We start from the raw sequence: 21,397 nt of genomic DNA, 5'->3' as shown, positions 1-21,397 counted from the left end.
ATATGTTACAAAACTAAAGCAATTGTCTCTCAGTGGCAACTGGTTGTGCAGTTTCCCTGTTTGAATTAGAATAACCATCTCTCTAGCCTAGCAGTCATGGGAGAGCCAGAACATCTTAAAGAGAAGCTCAGAAGCACTGCAGATGGGATTCTCTGAGAACATCCTTCTGTTCTTCAGTGCTGGCTTCCATTGACCAAAATAGAATTCCCCCAAAAAGAAAAGTCCTGCCATCTTGAAAGAGCAATGGTGATACATCAAAGAACATTTTTAGGAGTTCAAGTTCACTACTGCAGAACAAGAGTTGACTTAAACTATGCCTTTCACCTGAGAAGAGTGCTACACACTTGTGTGCACACACACACACACACACACGCATGCACATACACCTTGGTTGTTAAATCCAAGGAATTAGAATTCTGGACATTTATCTGTCTTAGTCTAAAGTATCAGGAACTAAACATGAAAACAAACTTCAGAGAAGTTTGATCTCTTCACCCTCTGACTCAGAGATTCTGCTTATTTAATCCTGTTGGCCCTCCCTGTCCCTCACTCCTCATAACCAATCAGTTGGTTTGATTTAGCCATTGTATAACTGTGATATTTCTAGATTGGAAGCTGTATGCCACATTTCATCTAAACTGTATGGCCCCATTAGGGTCTAGCAGGGGGATCTGTAGGGTAGACTTTTTTTAATTGAAATAAATTGATTTTCTCAATCTACCTCTCTTTTCTGTTCCCACAGTCAAACCTAGTTGAAGTCTTCATTATTTCTTGCCTGGATTACCCCAAAAGCCTCCCTGTTATTCCTGTTACTGTTATCCCTGCTACCATTCTTTCCTCTCTCTCTCCTCTCTTGACTGCCAAATGTAGGACTCTGATCACATCCCTTCCCTGCTCTGAAATCCCTCCAAATGGTAGCTAAACTCCATTGGTTGCCATTCAGCCATGTTTGCATTCTGGCTACAATCTACCCTTGATATCTTCTTTCATGATCCTCTTCTCATACTCTACAGTTCAGCAAAACTGCCATACTCAATGCTCTCCTCCAATAGACTCCATTTCCATCCCACAAATCTCTTCCTGGAAGCTAGTTTTCATATAGAGAAAGAACTAGATTTGGAATCCATCTGAGTTCAAATCCAGACTCAAATGCTGACTAGTTGTATGATCCTGGACAAGTCACTTAACTTCTCTGTGCCTCAGTTTCCACTTCTGTAAAATGAAGGAAATGGCCTCTAAGGTTCAAGATTCATGATCCTGTGACTCTTTAAGAACCCTATGTCCCATGTCACTTATTCCATAAAACTTCCCCTGATCCTTCATTCCTCCCCCCAACTCCAGCAGAAAATAACCTCCCTCCTAAAATTATTCACAGCATGCTGTAGGCCCTCTTTTTGTACCTACAGTCTAATTTACATGATAGTTAATGTCCATGACTTATGTTTCCTAATTGACTGTAAGTTCCTTTAAAGCTGGACCTAGGTCTTATTTCTCTGGGTAACACCAGCACCTAGCTTGGGACCTTGAATTTGGCATATAATGAGTGTTTGTTGAATTGATCTGAGTTTCAAAAGAATAGGAAAAGAACTTGTGCATTTAGCTTCCCTCTGGCACCTTGTCTAGTGACTAGAGTCTATATTGCATTTACACAATTGTTGCCATTTTAAAATCTTCATTTATTAAGCTGAATCACACTGTGAGTTGGATCAAAAGATTTAAAATTCACAATCTAGGAACAGAGTGGCTAAGTAAGTAACTCTTGTGCAGTCCACTCTCAATTATCCACCCTAGTGGAAGGGAGCATTGGCACAGATCATCCAAAAACAGATAATTAAATAAAAAACATATATAAGTGACTTTGTGAGGTGTTTTGTACTTACATTTGGATATCGTGTAAAGTTGTCATATACAGGAGGGAGTAGATTTGTTCTGTGATGCTCCAGAGGGAACTAGGACCAATGGGTGGAAGTTACAGGGAGGCAGATTTTGGTTCAACAATAGAAATTACCATTTAACAACAATGGAACCAGACTGCCTCATGAGGTAGTAAGTTTCCCATCACGGGAGGCATTCAAAGAAGATTGCTGGATATCCTGCGATCAGGGATGCTGTAAAAAGGATTCCTGTCTTGGATAGGCAGTTGGACCAATTAACCACTATGATTCCTTCCAGTCTTAAGATTCTATGATTCTGTGATGCTATGAGTGCTTCAGATGTTCTGGGATGTCCAAACAACTTCAAACAAAACAGTGAAGCCAGGCGATAAAGAAGACTCTGAAAAGCTAGCCAGTGTCCATACCATTCCTCTGCTCAAGGTCTCCCCTATTCCCAACTATTTTCTGGGAATTGATAGCATCATCCCTTAGACTGAGGCAAAGCCACAGGCTAAAGCAGAATCTTTAAAGAAGATGGAAGCTAACAAACTTGTTTGGTCACACCTTCCCTGGAAATAAAAGATATCGTTTTGGCCTAAAAGCCTTTCTTCTCTTCTAGAGTAAACAAGGTCCTGTTTACATCCATGGAACAATTATTTATCCAAATTTTGACAACAATTATAAAATTTGAAAGCAGTGCCCCTTCATTCAAGATGAAATCACCCAAAACACTGATGAGTTGTATTGGACATTTTGGCTCATGTTAGATCTACTAACAACTCCAAAATGATTGTTGGGCTAGGGTTGTAGGAATGATCAAACAAGTATTCCAGTACTCATTAAAAATACTGTGATGAAATCACAGATCTAAATTCCACCCCTTACAAATTAACTTTTAAAGGTAAGATTATATTACATTAAGATAGACAAAACTCACTTGACCCATTTTTCTCCCTTGTCCAAGGTCTCAAAGTTTTAGTTGATGGTTAAAGGCTAAAATTAATTGACAGGTGAATCAAAGATGACTAATCTTGCTAAAGAATATTGTAAACATTGTACTTACCCTGAGCATTCCATGAGTGCCTAAACTTCAGCCTAGGGTGTTAATTAAACTTAAGCCTAATTGGTTAAACTTAAACCTCCAGGAGATGCTCCTCTGATCACACAAATCCTCAGTGTCCAAAAAGGAAAAACCACTGACTCAAACATTTTCAGCTTAGAGAAGGATCTACTTGAAGATAACATTTATCAATCCCTAAAATCTTTTATCAATTTTATCATTATTTCTTCCTTCTGAGTCAATGTCCACAACCCCCATCTCACTCCACATTCAGGAGGGGGAAAACATGTTTGGACCAAAACATTTTAATTCATGACTTTGCATCCACCCAACCTAGATATGCAGAGGTGTTTAAAGATTTGTAGGCAAGGTGTTTCCCTGGACAGAATTTTCCATTTTGGAACCCCCTTTGACTCAACAACTAAGAGGGCCCAAGCCTGAAGGGTGAATCGAGGCCATCTTTAATTATAATTACATTTTTCTCTGAAGCAGATGGACCAAGGATCTATCACCCAAGGATTCCAACAGTTAATTGCATTTCTTCCCTTTCCATACAAAAGAAGCTAAGATACAAGCTCTGTGAGGAAAAATGATCTACTTTCTCCAGGATGGTGGCCTAGTACCAGAAAGCATTTTGAGACAGTTTTGTTTTAAAAGCTAGGATGTGCTGGGCCATGGAAGTCAACATGGAATTACATAGATGCCATTCTGAGGGCTACAGATCTGACAGTCCTCCCAAACCAATCTCCAGCCCTGCCTCCCAAGAAAGGAGAAGGACATTTCTGCAGGAACCTGCCAACTTACCGTAAGACAGGTGGCAGATTTTCAAGTATCTGTCTAGGCTGACGGCAGTCATAGTGATAAGGCTTCCACAGCCAAAGAAAAAACCAGCCCATCCATACCAGCGGCAGCCAACCCAGCCAAACACCCAGCGATGACAGAAGCAAGAAATGATGGTGAAAGGCTTGCCTACAACTAGAAAAGAAAAAAAGCAGTTTACCGGGGGAAATGTTGGCGGTGTCAAAACAATCATTTTACCCCTTCCCTCAATACCACCCCATTCCTCGCCTTTGTTAGATTGTTTAGATGAGAGACAACTGCTGGAACAAAAACTTTAAGTGGTACAATGGACAGAGCTATGGACCTGAGTTCAAATTCTGACTTATTTACTACCCATGTGACTTTGGCACAGTGGATAGAAAGCCAGCTATGGATTGAGGAAGACCTCAACTCAGATCCCACAGCTGACATATACTAGATTACTGACCCTGGAAAAGCCATTAACTCTCTCAAGGCAGCTTCCTAAGAGTGAAAGTTTCAAAAGAAGTCAGCTTCCTCATCAAAATTTTCCATACTCATGAAAACACAGGTCTAGCCCCTGACCCTATAGTTCTTAGAGCTAAAAGGATAATTAGGAGATAAACTATTCTAGTCCCCTGCCTTCAGGCAATTAGGATATTTTCATCCCCACCTTGCAAAGAAAGCTATTTAAGGTAAAGGAGATTAAATTAAGAAGTCAGAGGAGGACAGAGGAGGGAGTAGAAACCAGGACTCCTGACTTCTGTTACAGTACTTTTTCTACGACCTCAGTTCTGTGTGTTTTCAAAATTAAGTTCCTGTGAAAGTCCAGAGAACCAGGCTAGGGAGTTGCAATGGTGGCCTAGGTCAGTAGTTTACATCTGTGGTCTAAGGGATTCATGCTAAAATTTCTTTTATGACACTTTAAGCAATAAATAGTTTCAGAATGTAACACACACACACACATACACATATGCATATACATTCACATATATACATATATAAATTACTCTGGGAGTTCATGAAACATCTGGTTGTTGAAAGGGGTTCACCCCTCCCCCAAAAAAAACAATGGGTATTTTACTACTATTGAGGTAAAGTACTGAAGGAGAAGAATGTTTTTCTTCAGGGCTATAGTCTTCCTCCTCTCCCTCAGATGTTCCATGCTCAAGGACCATCTGTGTTCCTAAGAGTGCAAGTCTGCTCTGCTGTGAGCAGGGGCCATATATGTGCAGACACACACAATATAAAGTTGCATTTAGTGATCTCCAAGCCTACTGCATACCTGGTCCTACCTTGACCTGTCATTGGAATTGTTCCCAGTGCCAGCCAATGATTTCAATCCAAATTGTGCCACTAGACACAAGGTTCCTCTAGCAGACTAGAATGACCAGTGTCCTACACATACCTGGTGGGATGCACCACTATCTATCCTCTGACCTATCAGAACTCCCTTCTCACAAGAGAATTTGACCCACCTATTCTGGCTAAGGTGATTAGTGACCACTTTCATACTCAGAGAATTTAGGCTAGTGACTCATCATCACTGGACCTCAGCTATCTCATTTGTAAAATGGGCATGATAACATTTGTGCTACCTGCCTCATAAGATAGTTGTAGAGGAAAGGTCTGTATAAGTGTGAGTTATTATTGCACTAGAGATGTCACATTATTTAGACTGGGAAACTACCTAATTTTGCAGATGAAGAAACTGAGGCATGGAGAGGTGACAGACTAATTATTACTTGATAGCCCCTTCCCCAAACCAATTATGCAGTTCTCTGTGTGCTAAGGTCACTGCTTCTGATTCACCATCCATAAGGCAAAGGTAGACTTCTAAGTTTGTTTGTTTTCAGTCTTGGAAAGGAATTCCTACCAATTCATCTGAACTCTTCCTCCTTCACTTCCTAATGCTCGATTCTATCAATTTGCAGGATGCCTAGCTGGGGGGTTAGAGTTGCAGCCTATGGTCTCATAAGAACTACATTCTAGCCAAACAAGCTAACAGAAGTGTTACCAATCAATCAATAAACATTTATTAGATGGCTGAGATATGATGAGATTCTGGAGATGCAAAAATAAAAGTAAAACAGTTCTTGCCTTCCAGGAGCTTGCCATTTATTGGAAAATAACATACATACAAGTAACGAAATACAAGACTTATAAATGCAAGTAAACACCAGGTGATTTCAAGGGGAAATCAGCTGGAATTAGGAAAGGTCTCCCATAGAAACTGAGTTTTGAAAAAGCTAGGAATTCCAAGATGTGGCAGAGAAATGTATTGGGAAGGAAGGGCAGGAAGGACAATCTTCATTAACACCAATACTAATCTCCATGAGGAAATTTAGCTCTCCCAGTGTCTGGTAGCACATACTAGCTGGTTAATAAATGTTTGCTGAATTGAGTTGAATTGATAGAGGCAACCAAAAAACTGTTAAACTAAATAAGAACAGGTGAATTGCTTGTTGATTTAAAGAAATAAATGAATGAGTTTCTCAATGGATGACAGTGTGACTGGCATTGTGGAAAGTGGGGAAGCAATCTGAAGGGATGATTATCTCATGGCTGTGATGCTCTCCTTAACAACATTCTTCTCAACAGTCTCCCAAACTGGGACTTATTAAAAGAATACACGGAATGGTCCAATACATTAAGGATCTGTTATTTCCCCATTGTGCTCCCCTTAGCAATGAAGATTATATTCTCTTTAAGTATCAATAAATGGATGGATTGAGACAAATAATTATAATTCATTTGGAAGAACAAAAGGCCTAAAATCTCAAGAGGGAATACAGAGAAAAAAGGCAGGAATAAAGGGAAAATAGCATTTCCAGACCTTATACAGTATTGTAAGGAAGTAATAATAATAAAAAATTTGGTGCTGCTTAAAACATACAGAAGTAGATCTGTTGAACAAACAAGGTATGGAAGAACACAGTGACAGGTAAATAACTCAGTGTTCAAATATATAAGTATGTAAATTATTTGGGAAAAATTACTTATTTGAAAAGTACTGATGGGGAACTAGAAAGGAGTTGAGGCAGAAATTTAAGTTTAGACAAATATGTTTCTATATATTTCACAACAAAGTAAAAATTGACATGGATATTGAATAATAAATCTCACATTTTAAAAGAAAATAGAAGAGAATAAGATTAAGTACTATTCATAACTATGGATAGAAGGAAAATGCCTAAAAATAACAAGGGATAAAAGTGATCATAAAAGATTTAAAAAAAAAAAAATAAGACAATCCTGATTATAGGAAGTTGAAAAGCTAATGTACAAACAAAATCCATGCAACTAGGATAAGTTGTTGAATGGGGAAAAAATATTTGTATCATATGTTGCTGATAAGAATCTAATGGTAAAACTATAGAGGGAATGAACACAAATATTTAAGACCAAGAACCATTTTCCAAAGGATAGACAGTTTATGAACAAACAGTTTTCAAAAAAGAACTGAAAACTATTAAGGAGCATATGAAAGATCACTCTGAACCACTAATAAGAAGAAGAAAAAGATAATAGCCCTGATATTTCAACTCATACCCAGCAGGTTGGAAAAAATGACAATAGATGTCAATGTTAGAGGAATTGCAAAATTGGTTCAGTCATTCTGGAAGTCATTTTGAATATATACCAAAAAGTGGCTGAAAGGTCTTTTCCATTTGACTCAGAGGTCCTACAGACAGACAGACAGACAGACAGACAGACAGACAGGTAGATAGATAGATAGATAGATAGATAGATAGATAGATAGATAGATAGATAGATAGATAGATAGATAGATGGATGGATGGATGGATGGATGGATGGATGGATGGATGGATGGATGGATGGATGGATGGATGGATGGATAGATAGATAGATAGATAGATAGATAGATAGATAGATAGATAGATAGATAGATAGATAGATAGATAGAAGATAGATGGATATATATATATATATATAATGTGTGTATGTACATATATATATATCTTTCACACACACACACACACACACACACACAAACACACACACACACACCAAGAGGTTAAAATAGTAAGGTCCTATACATACTACAACACTCATAGGAACAGTACTTTTTGTTTGTTTGTGGTAGCAAAGAATTGAAAACAAAGAAAATGCCCACCAATTGGGGAATGCCTAGACAAAATATGGTAGCTGAGTGCAATGGGCTATTCCTGTACTATAAAAAAATGGTGAATTTGATGAATTCTGAGGAGCGTGCATCACAAACTGATACAGAGTAAAATGAGTAGGACCAGGAAAACAATATACCAGTGACTAGAGCAAGGAAAATGGAAAGAACAAAAACACAAAAAACTGAACACTAATTAAAATGACCAACTTTAGTCTGAAGACAAGATGATAAGACCCTTTTCCTTTCTTTCATCATAGACACTGGGAACTGTAAGGATGGAACATTGCATATACTGCCAGGCTATCATTATGCATTGATTAGTTTTGTTGAACTATTTTTCCTCTTTCTTTTTAATTCTTCATTAAAAGGCGTGGATCACTGAGTGAGGAGAGAGATGTTTGGAAAAGAAGGTAATGTAAATATTTATTGTTGTTCATTTTTTTAGTCATGTCTGACTTTTCATGACCCTATTTGGAGTTTTCTTGGCAAAGGTACTGGAGTGATTTGCCTTTTCCTTCTCAGCCCATTTTACAGATAAGGAAACTGAGGCATACAGGGTTAAGTGACTTATCCAGGGTCACATAGCTAGTTAGTTTTTGAGACCAGATTTGAAATCAGAATTATGAGTCTTCCTGACTCCAGGTCTGGTACTCTACCCACTGTGCTACCTTGATGCCCATATGTATAGATATGTGTATGCATGTGTATATATAGATATGTGTATGTGTATAAATTATCAGTAGGTAGCCTCTGAGAATTTCTGTGGCCACCAATTTCATTACCTTAAGAACAACCTGGTGATTAAAGTCTTCAAACTGAGGACCACAAGCACTCCATTACCAGACCTATCATTGAAGAAGATTGCTCAAATTTTCCCAAGCTTTGCCCTCCCCTGGCACAGCTTAAGAACCCAGGACCACCTGCATATCATGATGAGGCACTAAAGTAAGATTTCATCAAATTAACTCATGGTATGTCAATAACGGATGAGTCTGTCACATCTCTTCACAGGTACGTAGTGGTGCACCTGGTGATAGGGACACATGTCCTTGGGGACTGACAGTCTAACAGGATTGAGGAAAAAGACTAAGTGTAGCTCCCAATTTATGAAAGTGGGATGAGGAAAACGTGAGAGGTGGTGGACTTGAGAATGGGCTAGATGAGTTTGAGAACTCTGTCAGTGGGAAGGGAAAGGTTTTTTTGTGAGTCATTACAAGGCTAATGATGCCTCATTTGGACGGCTTGTCCAAAGCTGGAGCAGGTTCTCCCAGGTGAAGTCATTTTCAATGAATCAGATCGGTCCCCTGGTTAGGGGACCATTTTTTAGTTAAGCCTCATCTAATTCCTCTGAACCCATCATTATTCACCAGTGAAGGATGGATGATAAGACAGATTTTGGTCATGGACTATAAATTCTACACTGAATAAGAAAGAAAAAGTTTCAAATCTTATTTTCTGCACACATACCCTGCCAATGTTTTCCCCTCTTAGATTGCCTCCTATTTAATCTGTTATGTTGTGTATGGAGCTATTTATTTACATGTTGTCTACTTCCATTAACCTGTGAGCTGCTTGAGAAGAGGGATGGTTTCTGCCTTCCTTTACATCCTTAGGGCTTATCACAGTGCCTGACACAGACTAAGGAATTTAAAAAATGTGTTAAATAACACTTAGGGGAATTATAGGATCATGGACCTAGAACTGGAGAGGATCTCAGATTTATTTTACAGATAAGGAAACTGAGGCCGAGAGAGATTAAATAGCTTGTTAAGGTCACACCTGTAGTAAGTAGTGGAGGTGGGATTTGAACCCAAAGACCATAACTCCAAATCCAATACTTGTTATAAACCACGTTGTCCCTCAGTTGAGGTTGAAATTGAAAAGGACCATTCATGCTACAATACCACCATCCTGTGGTAATTGCAAGTGAGTGCAAGCCTGCAACCAAATGACTCCCTTTGCTCTACCCAGGAATATCTTCACAGTGGATGCAGCTTTTCATTCTTATCCTGTATCTATGTAATTCCCAGAAGGACTAATGTGATTTAAATCCACCTACTGAGTGAGGCCTACACAGAGAATTCTGGGCAGCCAAATTCTCAGTAAGAGTTCAGCTAATCTACTTCTGAGCCATGACTACGCTCACTGGGGATTTTTTTTATCCTATTCTTAAGAGATTGGCAGAAAAGCACACTTACAAGGAAGAAAAACTGAAACCACAAAGTATCATTAAAGGGTGACTTTAGGCGGGGCAACAGTGATTAAAATTTTTCTGACTATTTTCATTGTTCTGGTCTGCTCTTCAAACAGTAGACAGAAATGAACATGATTTCCATAACTGGAATGATTCGATGGTAAATGAGACTTGCTCAGAGACAAATAGGCCAGCATATGAAGCAGGATTCAAACCCAAATCTTCTTAGCTCCAATTCCAGAATGCTAATCACAGAATGAAAAAACTAAATGGACTGACCTTTAGATATCATTAAATCTAAATCTTCTATTTTCTACAGGAGGAAAATGCAACCCAGAGAAGTGCCTGGGGTCACAATTACCATAATAGTGCAAAATTTTTATCCCAAATATATGTTCACAGAGAGATAACAAGGACAGGAGAGGAAGCAGCTCTGACAAGTAATGTTGAATGACAAACTCTTAAATATTCTATACATACATGTGCAAATGTGTAGCTATACATGTATCTATGCATATATTATATGTATATACATGCCATGTATGTATGTATAAATATTATTCTTATATTTATAATACAAACTCATATATAGTCTCTAGATAAAATCAGTAAATAATTCACTCCAAATCCCTCTAATATACATCATGAGCAGGATAAAGTTGGCATCTTTGGGCAAGCTTTGTTAACTTAGATCTCAGAGTGGTCAGTGACTCAGACGGGGAAAATTTTGACATCTTTACTAACTTTTGGTTTCCTTTGTAATCCTATATAGATAATTTTTATTCATTAAATCATTATTCTGAGAAAAGGTTGATGACCCATAAAAGCTAAAGAATCATTGTCTTAGAATCTGGGTTAAAATCCTAACTTTTATTTTACCTTGTGTGTTCTCCAACTGTTCTGCCTTATTCAACTAGACCAGGGTAGGGAACCTATGGCTTTGAGGCCACATGTGACCCTCTAGGTCATCCAGTGAGGCCTTTTGGCTGAGTCCAAGTTTTACAGAGTAAATCCTTTTAATCAATCTGTGAAGTTTGGATTCCATCAAAGGACCACACTGGAAGACCTAGAGGGCCACATGTGGCCTCGAGGTTGCAGGTTTCCCACTCTTGGACTAGACTATTCCAACAACCTTCTGACCCACCAGCCTTTCATGAAATCTCTCCCGTCAATCCACTCTTCTCACAACAGCCAAAATAGTCTGTCTAATGCACATCCAACCAAGTTATTCCTCTGCTTCAGTGTTAAGACAGAGCTGGGGTTGTACCTAGTCTCTCAATTTCCCCCACTTTCCAAAATAGCAGTACCATGGGTCGCTGGAATCTCTAAAGTCTGACACTCTACTTAACTAAGAGAAGGATTGGGGATGGGGGAAGCAGGACATCAGTTGGCACGTGATTGGTGCCAAATGAATGGCAGTGACAGTAAGTGGAGTGGAAAGGGTAATCAGGGTGATTATTTATGCCCATTTTATATGCTCCACAATGCTTTAGCATAGTACTGAGCATGCAACAGGAGCTTAATTTATGGGATTTGACATCTAAACCCATTATTCTTTGAGTGATTTAATAGAAAGTGTAATTAACTTGGATTCATAGAGCTAGAATTCAAACGCTGATTCTCCTACTTATTGTATGAGCTTGGAAAGTCACTTTATTCTAAAACCTCTATCTATATATCCCCTCCTTTCTTAGCTGGTTACATTATTCTGGGATTTATCCAATCTCTACCATTCCATGTTAGGTACCTTCCCCCGACCCTTTGCGGCCTGTGTTATCTCCCCACATTAGATCGTGGGCTCCTCAAGGGTAGGAACTCTACCTTTTTAACCTAATTTACAATTAGCACAGTGCCTGACACATAGAAGAGGCTTAATAAATACTTATTGACTATTGACTTAGCCTACTAGGGCTTCAATTCCCTCATCTATAAATTGAGGAGGTTGTATTAGGTGACTCCTAAGGTCTCTAAATCAATAATATTAGGACGGTTCTTACTCTGCTGCACACATCTTTCATGTTGCATGTTACCAGTTCGTGTTTTCTTCTCTCCTTCAAGGATGTTCATTTTAAACTTGTTTCTGAACTCAACCAATAGAAAATGATTGGGGGTGAGGGAGGCAAGAGGAAAAAAAGGTGTCACGTAGCATCAGTTTTTCCTGGCCCCAAACCCAACCAGAGACAGCCCTGCAGGCCCAGGCCTACCTCCTATCTCCTCTAACCAGGAGATCCCATTAACTTCAAGGGAGGAATTCTTTGTGTGGACAGAACTAGAGTAAAGGAATAATAAGCTTATTGGCCAATTTGGAATGGAAAAGTTAAAAAGCACCAAGAAGAAATCATATTACTGCTGTATTACCTGATATCCCCAGGTCACAGACTGCTAAATTAACCGTCATTATTTCGGCAGGTCTCAGCTTCTTCTTCCGTTTGGAGGACATATAAATCACGTAACCATTTCCCAAGGTGGACAACACACCTAGAGGAGGAACACAAAGCAACTGAATGAATAACAAGACAGATGAATGACAAACCGCCACAAAGTCAAACCAAGCCATGAAAACATTCTTCCTTTCGGTTCCAACCATTACTTAAAAATAACATAAATGAGCATCAAACTTTTGACCTCCACCTGAAAATATTTTACAGTTCCTTGGCACTATCTGCACAGAGCTATCTACAAACCTTCTTATATAACCAGCTGAAGTCTCAAAGGCCCTGAGCTCTATTTACTTCCTTTTTAGTGGAAAAGAAATACCGAGCTTCTATGTCTGAACACATTCCTGCCATCCCAGGATGTCTTCCTTGATTCTGCAGTCATGCGTCCATGGAATTCTGACACAGCCACCCTGAAAAAGCTACCTGCTGTCCCCTTGGCTCTCACCCATTTCTCAGTCATTTGCAGTCTGGCTTCTGACATTATCATTCAACTGAAACTGCCCTCTCCAAAGTTGCCTATGACTGCTTAATTGCCACAGCTGAAGTCCTTTACTCAAATTTCATGCATCTTGGCATCTCTGAAGCATTTAACACTCCCGATCACCCTTTCTTCCTGGATGCTTATCATCCATTCTGGATTTTCATGTTATGGTTTTCTCTTAGTTCACCTATTATTTTTTATATTTCATTTTATTTATATTACTTATATATAGTTATTATATAATATTATTAATATTATTATTGATTTTATATTAATTTATTTATATAAAACATTTATATTTTATATTATTGTATGTATATATATGTATATATATATATATATATATATATATATATATATATATATATACACATATATATACACACACATATTCCTCAGTCTCCTTTCACTAGATCATTATCTAGATCCTGCCCTCTTCTGATGACCATGTCACAAGGCTCCGTCCTGGGTGCACTCTTCACTCTCGGCACACTCTCTCAGAGATCAGTTTAGCTTAAGTATAATTATCTTCTCTATACTGATGACTCCAAGATCTACCTCGTCCCAAGGAAACATGTGCTGATTTTGTTATGGAAGAAACAGAATTTTCTTTTTTTTCTTAACATATCTTCCCCACAATAAAAGTCATGAAGGGGGTAACAAGTTTCAATAGTAGTGAAAGTCTCTGGAACACCAGCGTGCTGTTAGAAAATTCTAAATCCCTGGAGTCAAGGTTGCCTGGATGGTTCATTAAAATTAACAACTCTCTTAGGTTAGAAGAAGAGAAAAACAGAGATGATTAGAGACCCTAAAGTCGTTCAACTCAAATGAAACCCAGACCTCATTAAAGAAAACTAGGAAGAAAATCAAAAGTGAGAAAGCAAAGTTTCAAAGCCAGATTTTTTTTAATGATCAACAAAATGCACTTTTCTTTTTTTCTTTCTTTAAGGAAAGCTTTTTCTCTACTCAAAGCCCTGGGAGCATGGTACAAAAAGACTTATTAAAAACAAAACCCTTTCATATACTCCTAGGAAGTCAAAGACAGAAAGGTTCTCTATAGACCCCCCAAAAAATGTTTTCTGTAATAGTAAAGATTTGAAAACACAGCAAATGTTCTTTAAGTTAGTATTAGCTTAACAAACCCTGGTAAGTGAATGTAATGGAATATTAATTCTGTGAAAAAAATCAGTGAATTTAAAGAATCAAAGAAGCATGGAAAGACATTTAAATTGATCCCACGTAAAATAAACAGAACTAGGAAAATAATGTACACAAAGACCATGACAATGTAAGTAAAAAGAATAACCCAAAACAACTGGACATATATGACATGAAACTATAAAGATCAAGCTTGACCCTGAAGAACACTTACGAGCTTCTGTCTCCTCCCTTTGAAGAGCTGGAGGACTATGTGTATGGAAAGCTGCCTATAACATTGGACTTGGTTGATGTATTGGTTAATTTCACTCTTCTGACATTTTTTTCTTTTTATTTTTTTGTTATTAGAGCTGGTTTTCTGGATGGGATTCAAGAGGGGCATATTGGGAAATAAAGGTAACATAAAAACAAAATAAGATATAACTAACTTTTCTAATAGAAAAAAAGGAACAAACCCTTTTATCTTCAGGAAGGCAAAACTCACTCTGCCAGTCAGTTCCTTCCTTTTCTTTTCAGTTGTCAAGTTCTATCAATTCTACTTCCACCCCACTGTTCATGTGCACCCTCTTCTCTGCACTCACATGGCCAACATCCTAGTCCAGATGGTACCATTTTTGCCTGTATCAATGACTTCAAATTGGATGATTCCTTTTGTTTTGTGACAAGCTAATCTGCCTTGAAGTCAAAAGAAATTATAACCCCTAAATGATCTATTTCTACCACTCATTACTATTCCACCTAGGATCAGGATGGCCAAGTGACCTATGGTACCAAATCAAATCCCATTAGCATGTTAAATATATTCAGTCAATATACATTTATTATAGCTGCTTTTCCGTGATTCAGTCATTCCTGACCCTTCATAACCTCTTGTACCATACTGTCCTTAGGGTTTTCTTGGCAAAGATACTGGAGTGGTTTGCCATTTCCTTCAGTGGTAGATTAAGGAAAACAGAGATTAAGTGACTTGAACAAGATCACACAGCTAGTGTCTGAGGCCACATTTGAACTCAGGTCTTTCTGACTCCAGGTCCAGTGCTCTATCCATTGAACTACTTAATTGCCTCCTGAATATTTATCAAGTGCCTACAACATATGCCAGATACGGTAGTAAGCACTGGGGCAAAAGATAGCCCTTGCATCAAGGAGCTCACAATCTAATGGGGAGAGACTACAAACAAATAAATATGTAAAGACAAGCTACATACAGGATAAATAAGAAATAATTAAAAGAGGGGAGGAACTAAATTAAGAGAGATTGGGAGAAGCTTCCTGAAGAAGCCTATTTTGAAAAACAGCAGAGTACAGTAAAAAGATCACTAGTCTCAGAGTCAAAAGACACTGGGTTAAAATTCTAATTCAGGTGCTTAACTAGTTGTATAAGCCTAGGCAAATCACTTCACCCTTTAGTGCCTCAGTTTCCTCATCTGAAAAAGAGAGGGTTACATTCAATAGCCTCTAATGTCCCTTTAAATCTCTGACCTTCTTATCCTTTTTGCTTCTTAGGAGATTCTGAGACTGGCATCATAATACACAACTAAGGAATTATCATTCTAGTACATTTTTGCTTTTATAAAAATCATTATCAGTTTTGTGAGTACTGATAACAAAGATTTTGTGAACCAGCAGCAGCATATTTGAAATATCAAACTAGCTTCCTGTCTTGCTCTGGAACATCTACACAAATATCAGCTGGGGTCAGCCAAAGGAATGTAAACTCATTTTTCATATTAGCCTAAGGAAAATGAGACCAGGAAGGTATCTTGACTAAGAAAAAAAAAAGAAAGGAGGTTTTTCAAAGATTAATATAAACTCATTGTTGATCACCATCCCTGCTCCCTTTCATGAATATGGATGATCGAAAATCAATTCTATCCATCAGTAACAAAACAAGTGGTCATTGGAGAGAGAGAAAATTACTTTTTGCCTTACTTTCCCTCTTTTGTTTATAATAAACTTCCTTAGATGCCTTTAGAATCATCTTTCTACTACTACTTAATCCAACTATGCCACTGATTTCTCTTTCATTCCAAATAGGTATCTAAAAATGTAGAGCCTTATTTTTTAGTCTTGTGGACCTTTTATTTGACCACAGCCTTAGTCTCTATAATAGAAATGGAAAAGAAAGAGATGCAGACACCTGCCCACAAAGAATTGAGGTGTATTATCCCATAACTTGGCCTGGTCCACTAGGTTTCAATCACTGTTTCAGAATCACTTCAGCTGATTATCATAATGCCATAAAAATAATAACAATAATAATTTCAGATTCTTTGGATTCAGAGGACCTAAGGTTTAAATTTCAACTCTGTCACTTTCTACTTGTGTGAATTTGGGCAAGTCATCTAACTTCTCTACCTTGTAACCTTGGATAGGTCATTTAGCTTCTTTACCTTTGTGACCTTGGGTAAGTCTCAACTGCACTATGTGTATGATGTTGGTCAGGTGACTTAGGACTCAGTTTTATCCTCTGTAAAGGGTTGGTCTAGATGACCTCTAAGTTTTCTTCATCTATAAAATGAGGGAATTTTACTAGATGGCCTCTCCAACTCTAGCTCTAGAATCCCATGATTAGAATATCTCTAAGGTGCATTTTAGCTCTGTCTATGATACTATGACTTTGACATCTATATAGCACTTTACATATGTCAAAGTAATTTAAATGTATTATCTCATTTGGCTATTATAACAGCCCTCTGGCTGAGGTAAGAAGGGCAGAAATTATAGGTGAAGGAGCTTAGTTTGATGATTGTCAGCCTTTTGGAAATTCAAAGACTTAGTGTATTCTTTGGACTGGGTATCTAGCCAGATGACCCCTGGGCATAAATGCTGCAGGGATAATGGAACTAAAGGGCCAAAGCCCCTCCAGTTTCAACAGTCAATAGCTTCTAGAACTCCTGCTATTTACATTTTACCATAGACTTTACCCCCTGACTATGTCATCTGAGCCAAATGGAGGCCACTACTTAATTCATGCCTTTCAATATTATAAGCCATAAGAGCAAATTTTCATCATAGGTATGGAAGTTTATTGACATCTGTCAATACAAATTCCCTTACAATGCACTGCCTTGAATATAGTATCTTACTGATGGTAACATTCCCTCCAAAAACACAGATTACCACCTATCCCTACCTGCCTTCACTTTATGACTCTCATCCACATCGTCCCATAAATTTACCCCTGGGAGCTAAAGAATCATAGTTATAGAACTAGAATACTTCCAGTGACTTACACGTAGAATGTATTTAATAAATATTTAATGAATTAATTTACCACAAATAAGCCATGACAGTGAATATTCTCTTTGTATTCTCATATATTTCAAGCTGGGAGGCACCTGAAAGGTCTCTAGTCCAACTTCCTTATTTTACAGATGAGTAAACTGAGTCTTGGAGACATTAAGTGACCTGCTCAAGGCCATACAGGTTATAAGTGACAGAGTCCTCTGATTCCAAATCTCGTGTTCTTTCTACATTGCCACATTTCCTCTCCACTCTCTGAGTCAGATGGGATCTTGTTATCTTGGCATTCAGAGAATGAGAAGCAGAGTAGAACAGAAGATAGAAAGCCAGACTCAAAGTTGACCTTGAAAGTCAAAAGTGGGTTGAAGTGGGTTCAGGTCTTAGCTGTAATACCTACTAATTGTGTGACTTCACTGAGTAAACCACTTAACCTCTCTGGACAGTAGGGAATTTGATAAGACAATGTGTCTGTCCCATAGTCTAATAAAAGTTTGTTCCTAGGTTGATCAAGTTTCAGAGCAAATTCTAATCTATAGTGAGATAGTTGTTTTCTCATCATTTCCTATAGCAATTAAATCACAGGTCCAATTTAACACACATACACACACACACACACACACACACACACACAAATCAAGTGGAGCTCATTATCCCTGGATATTTCAACCAGTCCTTTTTCTCTTTTTTTCTACCATAAAATCTTTTTAATTATATCCTTTACCCTCATTCACTGCCATAATTCCTTGGACATGATATGTTACTGCATGCCCAGGCCCCCCATATGCCCACTTGCAATTGACTTGATCCATTGCTTGGCTATGTGGTTATAATCACCCAGTCAACAAATCAACTTGCTTTGCAGAGCCCACATTTCTAAAGATTCTTGCAACGTGCCCCTCACCACCACCACCATTACTATTTGATCCAGCAATACCACTAGACCTATAATTTAAAGGAATCAAAACAAAAAGAAAATAACACATAAATACAAAAATAATTACAGAAACTTTTTTTGTGGTAGCAAACAAATAAAATCTAAGGATGTGCTCATCAATTGGGAAATGACTGAATAAATTATTGGATATGAATGTAATAGAACACTTTGGCACCACAAAAAAACTATGGAAGTGACACTTTCAGAGAGAACCTTAGGAGTACCTGTTTGAATTGATTGTAGAGCGAAGTAAGCAGAACTAGGTTAATTCAAACAATATTGTATAACAATAACTTTATAAAGAAATTCTGACTTTGAAGGACTTTAGAACTCTGACCAACTCATTGACCAACCCTGATTCCAGAGAATTAAAGATAAAGCATGTGTTGTAGCTAGCCATGCCCCCATTTTCTCCAGACCTCACTCTCAATTCTCCAGACTTGCTTGGCCAGGCGCTCAGGCAAGTTGTTGTGTTTGTCCTTCCTTTTCGAAGAGGACCATGACATCAGGGAAATAATGACATGATTTGCAGGTGAATTTGATTTGAGTGAGGAAAGGCTGTGCAAGGTCACCAGCCTCACTTTCTCCCCCAGAACCATCTGGATCTAGTGACCAGATATTCATCAGGATGACTAGAGATGGCCCAGGATTCAATGGGAAACCCTGGAGACCCTGGCCCTTTTAGGCTAAGGCCTTTTCCGATTCTCACTTTGAGTGGGTTGACACCCATTCAGTGAATAGACCTCTTTAAGAAGTGAGCAGAGAGACTAGACTGTTTCTCTTTTGACTAGCAACCCTGAGTGTCTTCCCCTCCCAGTTTGATTTTTTTTAAATTAAAGGGGCCTCAGGGAAGTACCTCACCAGGGTCACCCTGTCCATTTGGAGCTTGCTTTAATGTATTGTCTTCCCCTACCAGAACATAAGCTCCTGGAAGGCAGATAAGAGCTTTCTTTTGACTTTTTTTTTTGCTGTATTTGTACTCTCTGTGCTTAGCACACACAGTACATGGTACATAGGGAATGCTTAGTTAATAACGAATGACTTGTTAACTCTAAAGTTGCTTCCAAATCTATACCAATGATACTATAAAATCATTTTGGTGGAAGGGATTTTTTGGTTATTGTGGTTGTTTTAATTCAAATTCAAGGAGTTCCTTGTGCTTCATCCTTGAGGCCTGAGACCCTGAAAGTTTTTTTGTGATGTTTATTGATTCAAGGACTTGGAAAAGTCCCATGTCTGCCCACTCTCCACAACTAAATATACCTCTTGGCACCTCTGACAATCTCAGGGGAGGATAAACCTAATCGGCACTGCCTACCCTTTCATTGTTCCCTAAACTTACAAATAATGATAGTAATTCTGAGAGATTTGTATGGTCAACTATACGTGATCTAGATGCGGGATGTCCACTTTTCAGATTAGAACATGACAAGTCTTTGACATTTGACATCCTTCTACTCATCTCTTATCGTGCTTCCCGTTCAACTATCATTTAGTACATGTTGGAAATGCAAGCCTATCGTTAGTCTCTTAGCAAAAGTAATATGTACTTTACTACAAGCTAGCGGTATGACCTTCACCAAAATACTTCCCCTGAGTTTTGTGTTGCTGTTCAGTCACGTCTGACTCTTTGTAGCCCCATTTCAGATTTTCTTGGTGAAGATACTGGAGTGGTTTGCATTTTCCTTCTCCAACTCATTTTATAGATAAGGAAACTGAGGCAAACAGGGTTTACTGACTTTCCCAGGATCACACAGTTAGGAAGCTAGTGAGTGACTGAGGCCAGATTTGAACTAAAGAAGGTGAGTCTTCTTGACTCCAGGTCCAGCATTCTATCTACTGCATCACCTAGCTGCCCCCTTCATTTTTAGCCCTCCAAAATGAGGGAATTAGATTAAATGATCTCTAAGTTCCCTTTTCATCATGAATGTTCTATAATCCTCTGCCAACATGTGAAAACACTCGGATAAAGTTGGATAAAACAGTACTATACAAAATGAACATGTTATCATTATTGATAGTGCTATTACTACCCACAAGCATTTATTAAGCAAAGCTGAAATTTGAACCCAGGTCCTCTGACTCCATAATAGGGCAGCTAGGTACTATAGATGAAATGCCTGAAAAACAATAACTACTAACTTTGTTGTCCACTATTACCATAATGTCTCTCTAGTCTAATCCTCTCTTTCTTCACCACATACACACACACACACACACACACACACACACACACACACACACACACCCTTTACCCCCAAATTCCAATAATACATCGTGATGGAGTCTCTGTAAACAGTCTTTTGATTTGTCCCCTGAGACTTCTTATGGTCTACTTATCTTCTCCGTCTCCTTTTCACAAAAGAATCAAGAAGGCTTACCAATTATGGTTAAGTAAAAACCAGCTACTAAGTCAGCTTCCCAGGAGAGTTTGGATGCAAAAGGGTCTCCATCTCGAAGGTAGTGTGGAATGTAATCATCTTGAGGAGGGACACTGTGGTTTAATGCCATGCTGTTCCTGTACCAACAGTATCTGAAAAACAAATCAAGACTGTTCTCAGCAGATTTTTATAAACCAACTTGACATGCCAAACAATCCCAATGTTTCCTAAGGACTTGGAAAAGTTTATCATAAGAAAAAAAGTTTCAGACATTTTCATTGGTTAAGAAATCAATGGAGAGGGGGGGCAGAGCCAAGATGATGGAGTAGAAAGACGTACATATAGCTAGGTCTTCCCACACAACCCATAAACACCTGCAAAGAAAGACTCAACAAATTCTAGAGCAGTAGAAGTGGAGAACAACAGAGCAGAGGAGATTTCCAACCCAGGCTGACATGAAAGGCCAACAGGAAATGTCTATCACACTGGAAGTGGAGTGGAGCCCAGCCCAGTCTTGGCCATGTGGCACAGCTCTGGCTCTGGGAGGAGGACATGAGCAGGCTTGGGGATGGAATCCCCAGTCACAGTAGCAGTGCTTAGCAGATCCCTCAACCCACAGGCTCCAAAGGTCAGTAACAGAGGTTTTTTCAGCTGGCCAAAAAGGGAGAAGGGTCTTTGCATAG

The 21,397-nt window shown here is 38.5% G+C and overlaps 1 protein-coding gene across 1 annotated transcript in view; it reads right to left on the bottom strand.

Moving 5' to 3' along the window:
• OPN5 (opsin 5) overlaps positions 1-20,844 on the bottom strand; it is a 40,193-nt gene extending 19,349 nt beyond the window's left edge. The window contains exons 1-3 of the mRNA XM_072638429.1: positions 20,715-20,844; positions 12,435-12,554; positions 3,739-3,909 (exon numbers count right to left, since the gene is read on the bottom strand). Of these exons, the coding sequence (XP_072494530.1) occupies positions 3,739-3,909; positions 12,435-12,554; positions 20,715-20,844 (421 nt within the window). The remainder of the gene's footprint in view (positions 1-3,738; positions 3,910-12,434; positions 12,555-20,714) is intronic.
• Positions 20,845-21,397: the final 553 nt, after the last annotated feature.

This window comes from Notamacropus eugenii, chromosome 2 (genome assembly GCF_028372415.1).
Source record: "Notamacropus eugenii isolate mMacEug1 chromosome 2, mMacEug1.pri_v2, whole genome shotgun sequence".
Classification (NCBI taxonomy): domain Eukaryota; kingdom Metazoa; phylum Chordata; class Mammalia; order Diprotodontia; family Macropodidae; genus Notamacropus; species Notamacropus eugenii.
The sequence above is the reverse complement of the archived record's forward strand: the minus strand, read 5'-3'. Positions and strand labels throughout refer to the sequence as shown.